This window comes from Lynx canadensis, chromosome B1, assembly GCF_007474595.2.
Source record: "Lynx canadensis isolate LIC74 chromosome B1, mLynCan4.pri.v2, whole genome shotgun sequence".
In the NCBI taxonomy this organism is placed as follows: Eukaryota; Metazoa; Chordata; class Mammalia; order Carnivora; family Felidae; genus Lynx; species Lynx canadensis.
The window spans coordinates 171,142,150-171,163,606 of NC_044306.2; the positions used below are offsets into that span (position 1 = coordinate 171,142,150).

General features: G+C 46.0%; 2 protein-coding genes across 2 annotated transcripts; both read left to right on the forward strand.

Annotated features, from left to right (window-relative positions):
- The first annotated feature begins 4,666 nt into the window (after window positions 1-4,666).
- PHOX2B (paired like homeobox 2B) lies at window positions 4,667-7,446 on the forward strand. Its single transcript, XM_030311956.1, is given in 4 exon segments — window positions 4,667-4,907; window positions 5,749-5,936; window positions 6,924-7,130; window positions 7,132-7,446. Coding segments are annotated over 4 exon segments (951 nt in total).
- Window positions 7,447-16,472: 9,026 nt separating this feature from the next.
- Window positions 16,473-16,607, forward strand: LOC115511623 (thymosin beta-4, Y-chromosomal-like). Its single transcript, XM_032593049.1, has one exon. The coding sequence runs from the start codon at window positions 16,473-16,475 to the stop codon at window positions 16,605-16,607; it is 135 nt and encodes a 44-aa protein (XP_032448940.1).
- Window positions 16,608-21,457: the final 4,850 nt, after the last annotated feature.

Consider the following 21,457-nt stretch of genomic DNA (forward strand, 5'->3'; position numbering starts at 1 on the left):
AAAGGCTGCTGCCTGCAGAAATCTTTTTGGAGAAACCTAAGGACAAATCTTGTCTTTTAATTCTCTGGTCAAGAGAACCGTCGGTTCTGAGTTGAGCCTTTGGCAGTCAGTGGTCTCGCTGTGCTGGGATAATTTGGATGCAGTACCAAATAAAGCAATCAAAAAGAAAATTCCTCTGAAACTCTCACTGGTATTTAATATTTTATTCATTCCCATGTTATTGTGCTTCGCCTGCGGTGAAACAGCCTCAAAACAGCCTCCTAGGAGTGAGGCATTAGGAGGCTGACAAGCGTTTTCCCATGAATTGCTACTACAATACAATGGCATTTTGTTTGCTGTTTTGTTTCCTTGTCTTCTAACATTCTTTCTGACTTTCAAGGAAAAAAAAAAAAAGAAGAAAAAGAAACCCTCCTATGAATGGCAAAGAAAAGGAAAGAAAAGTTTCTTTTAAACTTTCAACCTTTTTCATTTGGTACTGGGTAGCATGTAAACATTTTTTTTTTTCTCATGGTATATATGCCGGTAGTTTCTTCCCTTTTTTTTGTGCTTTAAATGGCTTTTTTCTTTCTTTCTTTTACCGCATAGCATTGCCTTTCCATTATTGATTCAGAAAATCGGCAGGGAAAAAAAAATCAACCGTGTACACATATTAAGAAAGGGAAGTCAGAAGAGGATGGACCAAACCATCCATCTATCCATGTGGTCATTTATCTATCAATCCAGCTCGCTACCCGCCCGCTTCTATTAAAATAAATAGCAGGCACTGTACCCATTGCTGGTTGGCTGAAGTTGTGATCTGGACAAAAGGTCTGTTTGGGAAAAGGATGCTGAAGCTCTAATTCTATTTGTGCCGGTTGAAAATCAGGAGGGGTTTTTCTACACTTCACTTTTATTAGATTATTTCTTATAGATGGTTTCTTTTTTCCTCCCAGACGCGTGGTGGAGGCTGCTGAAGCAGTTGGTCTATAGTTGGAATAATTAAATTAACCATTTGGTACAACTTTTAGGGGAGAGCTCGCGTGTAGAAAGCACAACTCTTAACAAAACAGGGCGCTGGGGCTCCGGTCTGGCCCAGCCCCGCATGCCTTTCATCTTTGGAGCAGAAGCAGGACCCCGGGCCACAAAAGACCCACAGAGGGGACGACCGGTCAGGGACGGTGGGGGTGGGGAGCGTGGGGTGGGTGGGGTGGGAAGGGGGACGGTGACACTGAACAAAATAAACCTACAAGGCCTACAAAGGGGAAAATGAAGTCAAGCGCATTTGCTCATCGGACCGTGCGGTCCCCGCGCTGAAAGGTCCCCTGGTACAAAGAGAAGGAGGCGCACAGCACCCCGACCGGGCGAGGCCGGGCGGCAGGGGGCGCCTGGAGAGAGGCCAGGGCCGACCCGGGCACCGGGGAGAGGGCTGGTGCGGTGGGGCGAAGGAGGCGGGGAGTCGAGACGGGTGGGAGCCGCGGAGCGCAGGGCGGGGAGTAACCCAGTCCGGGGGCCCAGGGTGCCTCGGGGAGCGCGAGGCGGTGCCCAGCTCGGGCCTCGGCTGGGCCTGCCCCTCACCCCCACCCTTCTCTGGCACCCCCCACCAGCCTCGCACGCCCCTCGCCCGGGCCCTTTGGCGGAGTCTTAGCCCTGCTCCCTGGGCTTCTCCCGTCTCCCCCCTCGGAAGCCTCCAGATCCAGCTCCCCCGACCTGCACACCGCACTCCCCACGCCAACAGCTCCAGCGCTTAGGGACTGCCCTCGTGCACCGACAGAATCCCAAAGTTCTACTTTGTCACTCAAGAGCCACCGTCAATAGCTGTTGATATGAACCCTGCACCTCCGAGCTCCCCTCACACTCGGGGTCTGCGGCCCACCTCCGTCCCAAGGGCTATAGGGACCTCTAGGGACTGTCTGCAGATTAGGACGCAAGGTGTAATTGCCCTGCACTCCGGGCGGGCGCAGAGCCGTGGCTCCCGGAGGATGGAGCTTCTTGGGCAGAGCGCGCGCGCTCTACACCCGGCGGAGACACAACCCCGGGTGCACCAAGGCACAGGCGCCAAGAGAGGTGTAAGCCTGGTAATTGCCAAACACGGGCCTCGGAGCCAAAACGCATCGCCGCCCAGACGCACTGTGTCACTCTCCTGCAGAGAAACGCGCTTAAAATCCACGTGAGCCGGAGGAGGGGGCTTGCTGGGTGCCATCCAGACCTGTCTGTGCTCCCTGCATCCACACCCCCTGAATGCCGGCCTGGGCAAGCGGGGTCGTGTTCGGAAAACCAGGAGGCACCCCCCTCTCCCAAAAGTTCGAGGGATTCTAGAAACTTGGACAATCGCAGCCTTATGCTTGACAACCTATCCTCCACCTCCCTTAAAGGGGGGGGGGATCGTGGTGGTGGTGGTGGTGTAAATAAGGGGGGGGGGATTCCATGTGTAGCGTCCAAAGGGGCACAGCCACCTCCCCGTCCAAATACAGATCCATATTCATGAGAACGGGATAAATAAAGACAAATCCCCACTGTAATAACACTTGGATTCCCATCCGTCTTTGCTGGCCTTTAGGTTTAGGGGACTGAAGACAGATGTTTGCATCTCTTTTCTCCTCTTGTCTGGTGACCATAAAGAAAAACCATTTAGAGCGTTGCAATTTGTTTCTCGGCGCAGTACAACCTTGTACACATTTATTTTCATTTCACCCCCGTGCACAAAAAAGTGCACACTGGTCACCAAGGGCCCTTCTTTATCAAATACGCATTGTACAACATACAACTGCAATAAAACTATCAGCCCTCCCCATAAAACTATCACCAGGCTGCTCCGCGGGTCCTGCTGCGTGCACTCCCGACATTAGCTTTTCCTCGCGTCCAGAGGATGCGCCATCACCTGAAACCAGCCTGAAACTCACCCAGCAGAGAAGCACGAGGCTGGGGGGCCCGAAGTCCCTGTTTAATCCATTACAGCGTCCGCTGCAGTTTAGTGCGCAATAAAACACGGTGGCAGTGGAGAGCCGGCGCCCATCCACTCCCCAGCACTAGCATCGAATTAAACCACTTAGTTTGGCAAACACTGAACGCCTAAATGCCCCTATAAAGACTTTATGAGTTTGTTACTTTAATTACTGACTTGTTACAGAGCACATAAAGGGGGTAATGAATGCAATAAAACTAATTATCTACACATTTAATTCATATAAAAATCCAGGGTTTGTTTACACCACACGGCGATTCAACTAAGCATTCCTCCTCTTGTCCACCGAGAGGAAGGATTTAATGAAATAGTTTTCCTTATTCTGCTAGAGCCTAACGAACCAAATGAAAATTACCCTCCGCTTAAATCATGGGGCCACCGAGGTCCACAAATCACCGCTCGCTTCTTTGTCTGCACCTTGCTGCCAGCACCCAAGAGCCTGAGGAGTTTGGACAAGGAAAGTGCCCGACCTGCAGCCTGGGCATTTAAAGAGCAAAGATTGTGCTCACTGCGGTCAACAAACCTGAAGGGCAAGCAGACAGGAATCTTCTTTTCGAAGCCCCGGGTCTGTGGGGGGCTGTGGGCACCTGAAAAAGTGTAGGTGATAAAAGAGGAGAGCGCCCGAGAGGGATGGAAGAGGAGACACATTTGGGGACACTTCTTGCCCACTTGCCAGCTATGGAGTAATTAAAATCAAAACCGCACAGAACTGCCAAACCAACAAAAATGCAAACCTCGCGCTAACGCAGAAAGACCCAGAGCGGACCTCAAAGAAGCCATCGGTTGACAAGCCAGATGTTTCACATTCAAGAGCTTTACTCGGATGTTGTTTTATTTTTTAAACAGCTGTGTAAGCGGAGTCTCTAGAAAAAGCACGTTAAGCAGCGACGAGAAATGCAATTTATAAGATGCTCTCTTTTTTTAAACCCCCTCTACCAGGTGTATTTTAAAGAAATCCGCTTATCCTTCACATAAACCCCCTTGGCCCACTTACTCTATGTTACAGGGCGCCTGAGTCTTGCCAATGTCCCAGTCCTTTATAACATTTCATGCACTTCGGGGGGTAGGCTTGTTGTTAAATTGAGCGTGTAACGCTCTTACAAAACAGGTTTTCTATGACATCAAGGTTTCTTCTCCCTAACCGAGGGGGAGAAAAAAAAAAAAAAGACGAAGAAGAGGGAAAACACACACTATCTCAATTTATGCCTAAGGTATATGATCAGTTAAAAAGGCTTAAAAAGCTCGGGGAAATTGGATCAGGAGAATCGTCACCCAACTTTCATTATTTCCAAGTAGTGTGATTGAATTAAAGGGCAGGGAGCTGGTTAGAAGGGAGGATCAGGGGCTCAGTGCGTAATGGTGTGGTATTAAATTCTAATTAGAGATGCAGGAATCAATGATAGGGAGGTTGGACAGCTCAGTTCCCCAGTGCCAGCCCAATAGACGGATGAGTTATTGTCATGTAAAAAGCGCCAGCAATAAGACCAACCGCTTGCTATTGTCCAAGTGGAAAGAGCCAAGTTTATTATGAGGACTATATGCTCTAGAGACCTCAGACAAGGCATCTCATAGGAGGCTTTTTCATAAAACTAGGCTCTGCTGGTAGTAAGGAGGCCAGTTTGGAGGCAGGCGTTGAGCTGTGCACATCTCCCCACTCCAGCCACCTTCTCCATACCCATCTTTATTTCATTTTTCCACTTGGCTGAGCCATCCAGAGCCTTTTCAATGTATAAAATGGAATATTCTTACCTCAATTCCTCTGCCTACGAGTCCTGTATGGCTGGGATGGACACCTCGAGCCTGGCTTCAGCCTATGCTGACTTCAGTTCCTGCAGCCAGGCCAGTGGCTTCCAGTATAACCCGATAAGGACCACTTTTGGGGCCACGTCCGGCTGCCCGTCCCTCACGCCGGGATCCTGCAGCCTCGGCACCCTCAGGGACCACCAGAGCAGTCCGTACGCCGCAGGTAAGGACCGCCAGCTTTCTCAGCGGAGGAAGCCGCCTTTCCGCTCGTATATAGGAAGCCTTGATTGCATTTGAAAATGGAAATGTGTTTAGTATTTACCAAACGAAATTTGCTTACACAAATGAAAGAATTTATCACGTTAGAAGCGATTGCAGGGAGGGGTAATTCACTTACAGGGTTACACTATCCTAGTCACACCCGAACCGCCAACAAAATTATCTTAAGCTGCCAAAATGATAGGCATAATTTATTTACTTTGCGATGAGACGTAAAGCTTAGAAAATAATTAAATAACAAGAGTAAAGCTCATTACTGGCAGTGTCTCTTTTTTTAAGAACCGACAGCGGCTCACACCTCTTTCGCTGGTCATTTTTATGATTATTTCTAAATTTATTATTATCATTATTTTTGCAGCACTTTCCCCCAACTTTTGGGCAGGGTCAACTTCTGAGAATTGAAAAGTTCCAACAGTGGGAGTATGGGGTAATTTCTTCCTGGTTCCCTGATATTCCGACTGATGTTTTTGGACTTTTTTTCCTCTCGTCTTTCCTCTTCAAAGCATTATCCCGTGCCCCGGCCCTCAGTCGTCTCCGGCGCGCTGTTTTAACCCACCCAAAGGCGCTCGTGCCAAGAGGGACCCTGCCAAAGCCCGGAGTTTGCCTGTTTCGGTATATAACTAATTTGCTCGGTTTTTCTCCGCAGCTCCTCTCAGCCAGTCTCCCGCGCCGGCGTCGGTGGCCGCTCCAGCGCTACCGGATCTTGGAGTCCCCACGTTCCGGCTCCGCGGCCCGTGCGCTCCAGACAGTATCGCTCACACTCTGTCCCCTCTGTTGTCCCCCAGTTCCTTACAAACTCTTCACCGACCACGGCGGCCTCAACGAAAAGCGCAAGCAGCGGCGCATCCGCACCACTTTCACTAGCGCGCAGCTCAAAGAGCTGGAGAGGGTCTTCGCAGAGACGCACTACCCTGACATCTACACCCGGGAGGAGCTGGCTCTGAAGATCGACCTCACCGAGGCGCGAGTCCAGGTATGCGCGCCCGGAAACCGACCCTGCTTCGCCACACCCGGCCCGGTAGGGTACGGAGGCGGGGAGCGGGCGGTGCTCCTGGAGGTTCAGAATACCCGGGCCTCTCCACACGAGGGCCTGGGACTCCAGGACCGAACAGAGAGGCCAAGTTCCAGAAGGGCTGTGCACGCGAGGAAGGGGTGGGGCGTGCGCTCGTGTTTGTACGTGCACAGCTGCAAAGCGTTTTCCACCCCAGGTAGCCCTGCAGAGACTTTCGGGGTCTTGGAACGTGAATGAGCAGGGCTTTGGGGGACAGGAAATGACTTGTGGCGGGGGTGCAGACGTTGCCCCGTATCATACGTGGGTTTCTTGTTTTGTTTTTCTGCCTCCTAACTCAAGTTCTTTTAACTTGGAACCGTGGAGTATAGGTGTCTTTCCCGGGTAACTATGACTGGGATCACATTTGCAAAGGGGCTGCGACTCCATGAAGGTCATGAACCGCGGCTAACCCTAACCTTTTAGGGACACGGGTGCACTCACGAGCTGGCCAGGCGCCACTCCAGATGAGCCCCATTGTACGCTACGTCGGGCTCAAAGGCCAGGATGGGCGGCGAGCGTCAAACCCAGAGACACCCTCCTTCAAACAACTAGGGTTTAACCTTAGACCTGCGGCCTAGAGGGGTATGGAGAGTTTGGGGTGGCTCAAGAAATTGAGCAAAGGCCGGCCAATACAAAGGCTTCCCTTTCAGGGAATCTCGGCGACATGGGGCCTTTTAACATCTCCTGCAAGCCGCCTTCTTCCTGGCATGCTCAGGTGACCCTAAGAAAGTTTCTCCGAAGACGCACCCGCGGGGGCGAACTTGGTGGCGGGGTGCGCGCAGGGGTCCCAGTCGCGCGAGGAGTTTAAAACAAACAGATACGGAACGTGAGCCGTCCTACTCCGCGCTTGGCTTGCGGGTTTCCTGCTTTCTCGCGCTGCTTCACCGCCTCTCCTCTCCCTTGCGCCAGGTGTGGTTCCAGAACCGCCGCGCCAAGTTCCGGAAGCAGGAGCGGGCAGCAGCGGCCGCCGCGGCCGCGGCCAAGAACGGCTCTTCGGGAAAGAAGTCCGATTCGTCCCGGGACGATGAGAGCAAAGAGGCCAAGAGTACCGACCCGGACAGCACTGGGGGCCCCGGCCCCAACCCCAACCCCACTCCCAGCTGCGGGGCGAGTGGCGGGCGGCGGCGGCGGGCCCAGCCCGGCAGGAGCCCCGGGGGCTGCGGGGCCCGGGGGCCCGGGAGGTGAACCCGGCAAGGGAGGCGCGGCGGCGGCGGCGGCGGCGGCTGCGGCGGCGGCTGCTGCGGCTGCGGCGGCGGCGGCAGCGGCCGGGGGTCTGGCTGCAGCCGGGGGCCCTGGACAAGGCTGGGCTCCCGGCCCCGGGCCCATCACCTCCATCCCGGATTCTCTCGGGGGCCCCTTCGCCAGTGTCCTATCTTCGCTCCAAAGACCCAACGGTGCCAAAGCCGCCTTAGTGAAGAGCAGTATGTTCTGATCTGCGATCCTGCGGCAGCGGCGGCGGCGGCGGCGGCGGCGGCGGCGGCGGCGGGCGAGCCGGGTCCGGGCGGGCGAGCGGGCGAGCGGGTAGGCCCAAGCCTATTGTCGTCGCTGCTGCCGCGGCTTTTCACCGAGAACCCGAAGTTATCGCGATAAGAATAAAGAGAAAATGGCGCCCCCATTTCAACCCCACTCCTCCCCCTATCGTGAACCCCCAAACAAAACAAAACTCAAAACTTCCCTGGCTTGGCACCTGCCTCGGGGCCGCGCAGACCGGCCAGGGCTCAGCCTGCTGACCGGGGGTGTGTGTGCAGCGCGGCCCGGACTCGGGGGCACTCTCAGGGGGGCTGTGTCTGCGTGTCGGTATATGTCTGTCTCGGGGAATGTGTGTCTGTGGCCCGAGCAGGTGACAGGGAGAGATGGGGGGGGGGGGGCGAGGGCGCGCAACCGACTCAGCGACTTGCTTAGGAAAAGAAAAAAGTAAACAATCCCCTCAACTTAAAAAAAAAAAATTTAGTAAGGCAGAGATCACTTTAAAAACAAGCAAACCACCCGGAAAGGCTTTTAAATCCAAGGGAAAACAAGTAAGGTGGGGAAGAAGGGAGGCTGAAGCTAGCACCGTCTGAGGGCTCTATCTTGTGAACCCCCAAATTTGCGCCCTCCTGACAGCACAGACTCCCTTGGGGCTCCTCCTCAAGGGAAAGTAAGGGTGCCTTCCAGCCCCCCTTCCCCTCGTGTCCTTGGGTTCGGGTTGCTGAGGCGACGACTCGTGCAGACTGTCCCCGCGGCCAAGGTGACTTCCTCGCTCCCACCTGCCTGTCCCACCTCGCCAACACCATCCTGCCATTAGCGCATCCGAACCCCACACAGTTGCAACTCCCAACCCCGAATCTTTGCAGCCACTCGGCCCTGAAAGATGCCCTATACATGAGATGCCTTTTCATCCGCAAACTCTGCGAACGGTCTCCTATTTCGCAATTCTTCCCCCTTTTTTTTTCTCTCCTGTCACACCCCTCCCACCGGCATTTTCTTCTTCCACCAGCTTTTACCGAACTTTTTGGCACTGCTTTGGATTAGAGTCAATTGCAGTCCACGCAACTGGCTGCAGAGAAACCTACCGAGCAAAGAAAGGCGTGCACACAAGTTTGCAGAAGTGTCTCGGTTTGCATTTCTGTTTGATAGGAAATGGACTCACATCCTGTATGGTGGATGGACTGTATATTGATGATTCCATTCTTCAAGCAGATTAGACATCTCTGTTGGACTTTGTTTTTGTTTTTTTTTGTTTTTATTTTAAAAGGCACAAACTATATATTAGTTGAATGTTGAGGCTTTAACTTTTTCCGTGTCTTTCTACAACTGTGTTCTGTGACTCAATTGTATCGTGTTAATATCAGTACAGACCGTCTCCTCTACGTGACCGTATAATGTTTTTCTCTTGTTAGTCTCTATGGCGTGTCTTTATGGAGTAATAAGGTTCTCACGGGTTCAATTCCTTTGTGTTTAGAGAGACCAAGGTTCAGACAATGGTATATATTTTTGTTATCAGGTGCATGTCTGTCTGATTTCTTTTTTCTTCTTGTTGGACTATGTTTGTGAACATAAGCGTCATAAGTTATGTTTCAGATTTTCAAATTTATTTATATGTGTTATAATGAATGCTTCTATTTAAAAGGGAAATATTTCTACATGTGCATATAGTTTTCCAAGAGTGTACCATTAACTTGATTGTTGATAATAAAAACAAAAAGCAAGTCTAGCAATTGAACTCTTCTGACTTTTCCTTGATTTTTTTTTAAATTTAATTTTAGAAATTATAAGGGAGGACAGAGGAAGAGGAAATTGTACAAAATATCTAGAAGCCACTGTAGCTCTGGAAACCCAAGCACATTAGGGAGTCTAAATGCACGCATCCAAATTCAGCCAATATAAAATTTAGTGCTTGGGATAGCAGGCAAGATTCTCTGGTCTGTGTTTATTTGTCTTGTGGTCACCAAACATAAAAGCACAACTAGGGCGTTGATAAAAATGTTCACATGGATGCCTACACTGAGGCCAGGGGACTCAGTGACAGCAGAAGTAGTTTTTGAATACCCAGCTTGGAGAAAGACTCATAAGTGAGGATTCCATGTGCAGGTGCTTTCAGGACCAAGGGCATCTAGTAAGGTCCGAATGGTAGAGCCTCCTGAAGCCTTGCAGAATGCCAGCACCCGGGAACACCAGAGGGTCTCTGTGTGGGCAAGTGGACCCGGAAGGCCTTGGCCTGAGAACAGCTCTGCAAGGTTGGTGTGTTTGGAGACATAACACTGGCAACAACCGAAATTAGTGAGCACTTGCATGTAGCTATCTGTGCTTTCCATGCGTTATCTCATCTACCCCTCAAAACAACACCACAAAGCAGGTAATATTCCTATACTCATTTTCTTATAAACAGATGAGATGCTAAAGTGACAAAGAAGTTAACTTGCTCTAGAGTCTCTAGTGTATGAGTGATGGGGCCAGCCTTTGAACCCAGGAACTCTAATTACAGAGCCTGAACATTAACTACCCCACTGGTCCCCCCAAAGTATGGTCCCTGGACCAGCAGCATCAGCATCACCTGGGAACTTGTTAGATACACAAATTCTTAGACTCCATCCTAGATCTACTGAATCAGAAACTCTGGGAGTGCAGCCTGGCAATTTATGTGTTTTAATGAATTCTATAGAGGATATGAGAACCACTGAACAACATTGTAAGAAACCCAAACAGGAAGGTTCCAGAATTGGGACTACCTTGGGAATAGGTGTGTGTGTGTGTGTGTGTGTGTGTGTGTGTGTGAGGGGGGGAGTGCTGGCAGCTTCAGTGATCCCCTTTTGAAAGGAGGGAATCACCATCACAGCCCCAAAATGGAATCTGCTTCTTCCTTGAACTGTTTGGTTGGTCAACCTTCTTCAAGCAGAAGCCTGTGTGGTACTTCTCCAGGCCTACCAATAGACGACTCAGTTCTCCTCTTTTGAGGAGAGTCCACAGTCTGCTTCCTCTGGCCTGAGGATTAGCTACTGATCTGGCTTGAATTTATCAGAGCTTCTCACCTTAGGCATCCAAATATGGCTTTCAGCAAATCAGGCAGGTTTCCTTTAGAATTTTCAAACATTTGGATTTTATATAACTTCTAATAGTGTTTCTAAAGGACTTTTAAGTAGTCTAAAAAAATCTGTTTTTGGGACACCTGGGTGGCTGAGTCAGTTGAACGTCCGACTTTGGCTCAGGTCACGATCCCGCAGTCTGTGAGTTCGAGCCCCGCATCGCATCGGGCTCTGTGCTGACAGCTCAGAGCCTGGAGCCTGCTTTGGATTCTGTGTCTCCCTTCTTCTCTGCCCCTCCCCCGCTCATGCTCTGTCTCTCTCTCTCTGTCAAAAATAAATAAACATTCAAAAAAAATTTTTTTTAATCTTTTTAAATGCTCTATGCAAACTCCCAAGACAATATTCCATAAGAAATGGCATTAATTGTGCTGATCTAAAATGCCAACAATTGCAAGATCCCTTAGATCCCATCCCTTGATTGTAAGTGTAATTTACAAGGTCTAGAGAGGCAAAAAAGTAGGACAGGAATTTATAGAGGAAAAGAACATTCAAAGTCCAGGTAACCCAGTCCTAGGCTTGGCTAGAAGAAAATTAGCCTTCCCTTAGGCATCGAGGGCCACTGTAAGCTTATGGCCAGAACAGTGGTCAGGCATTCTGGACAACTTACGACCAGGAGAAAGAAAGAAAACAAGAAGTAGAAGAGGAACAAAAGAGAAAGAAGGAAGAGGAAAAACAAATAGCCAAAGTAGAGATTTTAGAAACCTCAGTGAAGTCCTAGAATCCTTTCAGATGGGTGCAAACTAGATGAAGATCCCCAAATTCCCTTCTCTTGGCCTTGACTTGCTTGAGCAATTTATCTCTAGGATAAGGGAAACTCTGGAGATTAATGAGAATAATACATGCTTCCCATCCCCATACTGTCTTGGCTTCCCAACGGATTGCATTTTTAGTGTCTGGAAGCACCCAGCTTCAGTATTTTAATATTAACTTCTTTTTTAATTTGGTCACCTCTGTCTCTCTTACTGGTCAAAGAGGCAAACTATTAGGAAGCAAGTTTATGATCAAATGCAAAATAATGCCCTTGTAATATGATGGAGCCTAGTGGCAGGACACTGTGTCTCTTGAGTTGTGTCATTTCCTTGGAGCCCTGCACAGTGTGAACAAGCTCACTTCACTTTTCCTCTCCTAAAGAATTTGCATTTTGGCTCATCAAGGCATCCCTTTTTCCTGGCAACTGCGAGACCACATGTGACTTCACAAAAGCTGCATGAGCTGATGCCAGATGGCCACCTCTAAGCCAAGTCCTCCTTCAAGATGGCTGAGTACAGAGAACCAGAGATGTGGTTTCTGAGGACAGCAGGTAACCAAGCAAATAGTAGCTGTCTACAACTCACCCAGATGCTTCTCTCTGGCCATACCACATCCTTGAAATACAGCCTGTGACTAGATTGAGATGGTCCTCAATTCAGGGAAAAGATCCACATGACTTTGGACTGCAAGTAACTTAATCCCTTTGAGCCTGATGCATCAACTATAAATGTGAATAATAATACAGACTTTGTAGGGTTGTTGGTGGAATTAAATAAAATGTACAAGCATCCAGCATAGCAGGAAGTTTTCAGCAAATGTCAGATATGATGATGATGATGATGACGAAGAAACTTCTAGATCCTTTCTTGATCTCTCTAGCCCAGGCTTCAGAAGGTTAAAAAGAGCCCTCAATTGTCACTGAAGTCAGTGGCCCAGGAATACAGAGTGTGACAGAATATGCAAAGGTTGGCTTTGGAGAACTTTGCTAAGGGTAACAGTCACAGCCAAGGGCTGACAAAATAACTACTAATATTTACTGAGTGCTCATTATATGCTAGACAATTTTTTTTCAACGGTTTATTTATTTTGGGACAGAGAGAGACAGAGCATGAACGGGGGAGGGGCAGAGAGAGAGGGAGACACAGAATCGGAAACAGGCTCCAGGCTCTGAGCCATCAGCCCAGAGCCCGACGCGGGGCTCGAACTCACGGACCGCGAGATCGTGACCTGAGCTGAAGTCGGACGCTTAACCGACTGCGCCACCCAGGCGCCCCTAGACAATTTTTTTTAAGTGGGTTTCTGCCCTGCACAGAACCCAATGTGGAGCCCAACTCAAGCTTGAACTCACCACCCTGAGATCAAGACCTGAGCTAAGATCAAGAGTCAGATGCTTAATTGACTGAGCCACCCAGGCACCCCTATGCCAGGCATTTTTAAGCTTACAAGTTTTAAAGTATTTAGTCCTCACAACTGCCCCCTGGAAAAAATACTGTTCCCACTTTTTTCTTAGGAGGAAACTGAGGCATAGAGGGGTTAGGTAACATGGACAGGATCACACAGCAGGAAGCCAACCCCATCTGGTTTGTCTCCACAACCTATGTTCTTTACAGTCTCTGCAAGAGGAAGAATTCATTTCAGCCCACAAAATCATACCTTTCCAGACCCGGGAAGAGATCTCATTTTGCAAAAAGACTCAGAAAGGGAAGTGAAAGTTAGAAAGGGCAACAGGAGGAGTGGTGTTGGGATAAGTATCCCCAGGTTTGAAATGAAGTTCAAGGCCTGGAAGGGGGCAGGCTTTGGGATCCCCAGGAGGAGGGAGAATGTTCGGCAGCGTATTTATAGCTCATGGTATCTTTCTGGTAAGTGAACAAGACAAGGAGTAGGCAGAGGTATGGAACACAAAAGGAAAAAAGACAGTTATGTCTATGAAGAGTGGAACATCGGCCAGTGGATCAGAATGGATGTCAAGAGTAGATGTCAACCTCTAGGCTTATTTATCCCTGACATGACAGATAGGTGGCGCAAATGGGAAAAGCCCACCTGAATCCTTAATTTTCCAGCCTTGATTCTAGAGTGAGTATTCATAAATTACATGGATAAATAATGACTGAATGCCTCCACCCAGTGGTACCTCCATATTGGAAAACAACGACCTGCTACTTCCCTAGGCCAGTAGGCAGGATTATCCGCAAATAGCCTATAACCATGTCCCTAGCACCACAGTAGACATTTTGGATCGTGTTAATCTTGGTTTTTTAGACTTTTTAGTAATCTCTACCTGAAACTGAGCAATTTTGTTCATGATCAATGTGGGCCACAAAGCCACATTTTGTTAGTACTTGTGACTGTCACCAATGGAAGTCATAGATATTTTTATTTCACATTGGAGCTTTTGAAACTATCTCCATGTATCATTTATATTCCCCATTAATTTGAAATCATGGTAATTACTAGACTAGCCACTATATCTTGTTATTTAATATATAAATAAAGAAACACATATATGACTATATTACAAATTATGGAAGCAGCCCAAGTGTCCATCGATAGATGAATGGATAAAGAAGCTGTGATATATATATATATATATATATATGCACACACACAATGGGGTATTATTGAGAATGAAATCTCAATATTGCCATTTGCAATGACATAGATAGAGCTAGAGAGTATAATGCTAAGCAAAATAAGTCAGAGAAAGACAAATATTATATGATTTTACTCATATGTGGAATTTAAGAAACAAAACAAACAAGCAAAGGGGAGAAAGAGAGAGAGACAAACTAAGAAACACACTCTAAACTACAGAGAACCAACTGATGGTTATCAGAGGGGAGGTAGGTGGGGGGATGGGCAAAATAGGTGATGGGGATTAAGGAGTGCACTTGCTGTGATGAGCACTGGGTGATGTATGGAAGCGTTGAATCACTATATTGTACCCCTGAAACTAATATAACACTGTATGTCCACTGTACTGGAATTAAAACAAAAAATTAATACATAAGAAAATTAAAACATTTTTGATGATTTTATTTTAATTGGTTTCTTTTGCAATCTTATGCATTTTAGTTTTTGCGTTTAAAAATGTTATCTTGAGAAGAGTGCATAGACATAACCAGATTGCCAAGGGGTCTATGGCACATAAAAAAAGGTAACAGCTCCTGGTTATTTGATGAGAGCAGGTGTCGCCCCCGCCCCCCCCATCCTCCGCCCCCCATGCGGTGAAGCTCTGACTTTCAGAACCTTTATTAGGACCAGAGCTTGTGATCCATTTGCTCTACAGGTGGAAGAAGTCTTAGAAAAGTTTTAAACCCAACAATGCTTCTTCAAAGAAAAAATAGAATAAAACAACCCCAAAAGCTGAACAAAGAAAGTTCTAGGATTTTAAAGATCACTGGCTGACTGGAGGAGACAGTGGAGAAGAGGCGGTGATTCCAAGGTTTCAGTGGGACTTGAATGCCCGCCTACTATTTACTGAGTGTGTGCACAAGCCAAGCACTGTGCTGAGTGCACCCCAGAGCAGCCCTCTGTGATGAAGGAGATGCATTCCTTCTTTTACACTATTGAAATTAAAAGCTATTGAATCACTTGTCCAAGTCACATCGCTAATGGTGAAGTTAGGACTCAAGCCAAACCCAGCCTCTAAAACAATATGCTAAAAAGTTTTTTTAAAAAAGAGAGAGAGGTGGGGAGGGGGGAGGAATTCTTCATTTGCCTAGCTGTCATTCACTTTATTTTTTGTCTGAACCTGAAGCTATTTGGTTTGTTAAAATACCCCAAGGCCAAGTGATTGAGCAATGATGTTACTTTAGCCATGTGTTTTATGTCAAAGACCTCCCTCTGGGGAAAGTCAGACATCAAGGGGGAAGTAAAACCTTCTTACCTGGACATAATTTCATTAGGGAACCAAATGGATGACTGTTTGCTATTTGCTATCCAATGATTTAAGCAGTGATTTCCAGAACAGGAAGAGCCTGGGTGTAAAACTTAATTTCTTTAAGGTCCCAGTGGCATGGCCACCTGAGGCAAAAGTAGAGTGTAAACTTGGTTTGTCTGAGTCATAAGATATTGTGCTATAGTCCTTTCTATGTGTTAGATACTTTGCCAGCTGTTTTGCATTTGTGATATATTATAGGTTTTCAAAACTCCTGAGGTAGATAATTCTCATTTTATAGATTAAAAAAAATACAAGTAACAGAAAGGCTGAGCAACTTACTTAAGATCCTAGAGCTGGTAAGTGCTCCAAACCCCTGTCCCTTTGATCCCCAAACCTTATTCTCTAAGGGGTCTCAGAGTCCAGAGGAGTGGCTGAGGTAACAGTCTAGAGCCAGGCACTGCCCTTAGCCCACAGCTCACTCCCTAGGCCAATGTCGAAAAGGGTAGAAAGGGTGATGGAAATGTTCTGGAATTTGATCATGGTGATGGCTACCCAACTTTGTGAATATACTAAAACCTCTTGAACTGTATACTTAAAAAGGGTGAATTAATTTTATGATATGTGAATCATATCTCAAAAATTTTTAATGAATAAATTTGACATTTAACATTGTTTAAGTTTAAAGTATATGGTGTATTACTTGGATACTTTTAATATTGTAATATTATTGCTGATGTAGTGATATTTATTACATTACTAACAGTAATAATTGTAGTACAATATTATTGTCTTTGTTCATTATACTGTGCATTAGATCTCTATGGCTTATTTAGTACTCATTATTTAGACTTATTTGGTACTTATTCTATCACTCTTATTCCCCCCCCCAATCCTCATACCCTGGTAACCATCAGTTTGCTCTGTTTTTTATAGGTTTAACGTTTTTAGATTCCACATATAAGTGATATCATATAGTACTTGTTTTTTTCTGTCTGATTTATCTCACTTAATAATGTGCCTAAGGTCCATCCATGTGGCACATGAAAGAATATCCTCCTTTCTCATGGCTGAATAATATTCATTGTGTGTATGTACCACATTAAGAAAATCAATTTGGGTTGTTTCCATATCTTGGCTATTGGGAATAAGGCTGCAATTAACAAGGGAGTGCAAATGTCTGGTCAGTCTTGGTTTTAGGCACTCGTTGGCCACTGCACAGACCAGGCTCTGCTCACTGGCGCATCTGGCTCTGCTTCCTCTGCAACCATGTCTGACAATCCCAGTGTGCCTGAGATTGAGAAACTCATGAAGTCGAAATTGAAGAAGACAGAAAGACAAGAGAAAAATCCACCGTCTTCAAAAGAAACGATTGAACAGGAGAAGCAAGCAAGTGAGTTGTAATGAGGGGTGTGCCATCAGCATGCACTGTATATTTCACAAGCATTGCCTTCTTTTAGCTGTTTAACTTTGTAAAATGCAAACAGATCAGATCAAATTTACGTGACTGAACTGCCCCTTTTCACATCAAAGAATCGGGAACTACTGACAATGAAGGCTACTCCAGCCTCTCCCATCTGCCTGTTTAGCTGGCAGGGAAGGAAAAGAACTTGCATGTTGGGGAAGGAAGAAGCTGGGTGTGATTGACAGAGAAATCTAGAGTAAAAACTAAGCCAATTCAAGGTGCCCTGCAGGCTGTAAAATGCAGTTTAATCAGAATGCCACTTCTTTGTTCAAATGATTTTAATTATCAGAATGCACAATTTTTAAAATATGCTAATAAAAAGTTTAAAACCTGAAAAAATCCTGTTTTTAGTTTCTTTGGGTATAGCCCCAGATACGGAATTGCTGGATTGAGTGGTAGATTTATTTTTAATTTTTGGTGAAACTCCATATTGTTTTCCATAGTGGTTGGACTAATTTACATCCCCACAAACAATGGGTTGGGAAAAGGGTTCCCTTTTCACCACATCCTCACCAGCACTTGTCTCTTGTCTTTTTGATGATAGCCATTCTAACAGGTGTAAGGTGGTATCTCCTTGTGGTTTTGATTTGCATGTCCCTGATGGTTAGTGATGTTGAGCATCATTTCATGTATCTGTTGGCCATCTTGTTGCCCTCCTCGGAAAGTCTATTTAGTTCCTCTGCCCATTTGTTAAAGATTTTATTTTTTAAAATGTTTATTTATTTTTGAGAGAAAATGAAAGAGAGAGAGAGAGAAAGTGGGGGAGGGGCAGTGAGCAAGGGAGACGGAGGACCTGAAGCAGCAACCTGCCAAGGGCAGAAAGCCTGATGTAGGGCTTGAATTCATGTGAGATCATGACCTGAGCTGAAGTGGGACACTTAACCGACTAAGCCACCCAGGTGCCCCTTAAGATTTCATTTTTAAGATCGACCTTATGACCCAGCAATAGCACTGCTAGGAATTTACCCAAGGGATACAGGAGTGCTGATGCATAGAGGCACTTGTACCCCAATGTTTATAACAGCACTTTCAACAAGAGCCAAATTATGGAAAGAGCCTAAACGTCCATCAACTGATGAATGGATAAAGAAATTGTGGTTTATATACACAATGGAATACTACGTGGCAATGAGAAGGAATGAAATCTGGCCTTTTGTAGCAACATGGATGGAACTGGAGAGTGTTATGCTAAGTGAAATAAGTCATACAGAGAAAGACAGATACCATATGTTTTCACTCTTATGTGGATCCTGAGAAACTTAACAGAAGATCATGGGGGAGGGGAAGGAAAAGAAAATGTGAGAGAGGGAGGGAGCCAAACCATAAGAGACTCTTAAGAACGGAGAATAAAGTGAGGATTGATGGGGGCTGGGAAGGAGGGGAGGGTGGGTGATGGGCATTGAGGAGGGCACCTGTTGGGATGAGCACTGGGTGTTGTATGGAAACCAATTTTACAACAAATTTCATAGTTTAAAAAAAGATTTCATTTTTAAGCAATCTTTACATCCATCATGGGGCTGGAAACCACAAACTGGAGATCAAGAGTTGCCCGCTCCACCAACTGAGCCAGCCAGGCACCCCTCCTCTGCCCAAATTTAATTGGATTTTTAAAAATATGTATTTATTTTGGGGAGAGCACAAGTGGGGGAGGGGCAGAGAGAGGAGGGCAGAGGATCTGAAGCGGGCTGTGCGCTGACAGACTGACAGCAGCAAGCCTGAAGTGGGGCTCGAACTCACGAACCTGCTCGATCACGATCTGAGCTGAAGTTGGGCGCTCAACTGACTGAACCACCCAGGTGTCCCTAATTGATTTTTTTATCATTAAGTTGACTGAGTTCTTTACATATTTTACATATTAACCTCCATCTGATATATGGCTTGCAAAAATTTTCTTCTGTAGGTCGTCTTCATTTTGCTTATTGTTTCTTTTGCTGTGCAGAAGCTTTTGAGTTTAACGGAGTCCCATTTGTTGATTTTGGCTCCTGTTGTTTGGTTGTTGTTTGTGCTTTTGGCATCATGTCCAAAATCGTGTCCGAAACCAGTATCAACGAGCTTCTTCCCTATGTTTTCTTCTAGGAGTTTTATGGTATCAGGTCTTCTGTTTAAGTCTTTGATCCATTTTGAGTTAATTTTTGTAAGCGGTATGAAACAGAGGTTCAATTTTGTTGTTCTGTATGTTTCTCCAGTGTTTCAGCACTATTTGTTAAAGTGACTCTCCTTTCCCCATTGAGTATTCTTGGTTTCTTTGTCATATATTAGTTGACCACGTATGCTGGGATTTCATTCTGGGCTCTCTCTTCCGTTCCATTGTTGATGTATCTACTTTTGTGCCAGTTCCACAGTTTTTATTACTATGGTTTTGTAGTATAGTTTGAAATCCTGAAGCATGATACTTCCAGCCTTGTTCATTTCTCAGCTTTTTTTTTTTTAAAGCAGAGACTAATATGGGAAACCCAGCATCGATTTGTCTTCTTTTCTGATGTCCTTGATTTCTTGCAGGCAAAGTTCATACACACCTTCATCTTAGTCTTAAGTCAGAACAACATAAATTAACAGAGAGGGAAGAGAGTGGAAATATTACTGTTTTCTTAAGCAATTATCCTTTCCACCCCCCTCTAGTGAATGTACTACAATACTGATTTCAAAACAAAGTGGGCAAAAATTTCTTAATTTTGCCTTATGTTTTGTGGTGGTTTTCTCCACCTAATCATTGAAAGTCCAGAGAACTGTGAAAATAGTCAGACATTTAAGTATCCCTCTACCTGACCATAGAGTGAAGCAATCATGTGTGGAAACTCCTCTGTAGGGCCGGTCTCATCTTCTGTTAAAGGAGAAGAAGTCGGGGCACCTGGGTGGCTCAGTCGGTTAAGCGGCCGACTTCGGCTCAGGTCATGATTTCACGGTCGAGCCCCGCGTCAGGCTCTGTGCTGACAGCTCAGAGCCTGGAGCCTGTTTCAGATTCTGTGTCTCCTTCTCTCTGACCCTCCCCTGTTCATGTTCTCTGTCTCAAAAATAAATAAACGTTAAAAAAGTTAAAAAAAAAAAGGAGAAGAAGTCAAATTTAAAGGATATTTGAAAAATACCTCAGAGCATCCACCCACTTTTACTGAGATTTTCTTCAAGTCCATTGAAACATAAACAAGTAATTTCTTAAAAAGTCCTCAAAAGACTAAGCTTTCAGCACACATTTATTAGCAGAAATCAGGGGAGCCCACCCAAAAGGTTGTTTCATGTTTTGTTGTAAGGTCTTTTGAGAACTATAGATGATGTTGGTGTATGAGTTTTCAAGAAGACATAAGTTGCCTTTTGAGGAGCTGATTTTCTGGCCTTAGAACAATTGTGGCTTTTTGTTAACTTGGGATTCTCCTGGTTCACAAAGTTTCTGCCTGGAAAGAGAGAACCGCATCTAGATGATAGTCCTGTGGTTACTTTCTTTTTGGTGGGGTTCTTTAGCACTGTTGGTGCTACGATTGGTTAGGATTGGTTTCCTACTTGTTGAAAACATAGTTTGGAAAAGTAATAGAACTGTATCTGGAAAGAAAAAAAAAGAAATATATCTGAACGATTCAGTGACTTCGAGGTTTTAAAAAATCACTTAGGTAATACAGACACACAATTCAAATGATTTAAAAGGTTCTTCAATGATGGGGCACCTGGATGGCTCAGTCGGTTAAGCATCTGACTTTGACTCAGGTCATGATTTTGCAGTCTGTGAGTTCGAGTTCCATCTCTGGCCCAGCTCTGTGATGACAGCTCAGAGCCTGGAGCCTGCTTCGATTCTGTGTCTCCCTCTCTCTCTGCCCCTCCCTCAGTCATGCTCTGTCTCTCTCTCGAAAATAAATAAACATATATATATATATATATATATATGTGGTGTGTGTGTGTATATGTGTGTGTGTGTGTGTGTGTGTGTGTGTATGTTTTAAAAGGTTATTTAGTGAAAGGTATATTTCCCTCCCCCTTTGTCCCCCATGTTAGTTTCTTTTTTTTATCTTTCTTAAGATAGTCAATATTAAGAGCACCAAAGCCATTACATTATACTCAATTTCTATATTTTGGATTTTTATTTTACTTAACATATATCCCAAAGTTCATTTCCTGTCAAAACTTGTAGATATGCCTTATTTTTAATGGCTGCATAGTATTTGGTTTCCAAAAAGGAATGCAACATGGTTCCAACACTCCTAACGGTACCTTGAAGGCAAAGAAGAATGTGACAAGAGACTGCTGACCGTTCCCTGATAAACAGTCTCCTCTTCCAGTTAGTAAAAGAACCTTGTGGTTTTTTGACTGGCTGAGACATGGCCATCCAGATAGAGAATACATTTCCCAGCCTCCTTTGGACCTAGACATTTCCATATGCCTAAGTTCTAGCCAATGAGATGTGAGCAGAAGTGACACGTGCTACTTCTAGGTCATGATCTTTAAAGAAAGCTACTTACTCTCAACTTCTTTTCTTTTTTGCCGTGGGGTAGAATGGTAGACATGGTGGTAAAATATAAGGTGCCTGGCCCATGGACAGCTCCTTGGGAGAATCATCCTATTACCCTTTACTGATTTTTTAAAGTTCATTTATTTTTTGAGAAAGAGAGAGAGAGAGAGCGCACGCAAGCACCAGTGGTGGAGGGGCAGAGAGAGAGACGGAGACAGAATCCCATGCAGGCTCCTCGCTGTCAGTGCAGAGCTGGATGTGGGGCTCGAACGCATGAACCGTGAGATCAGGAACTGATCTGAAACCGAGAGTCGGACCCTTAACCGACTGAGCCACCCAGGCACCCCTTATTATCCT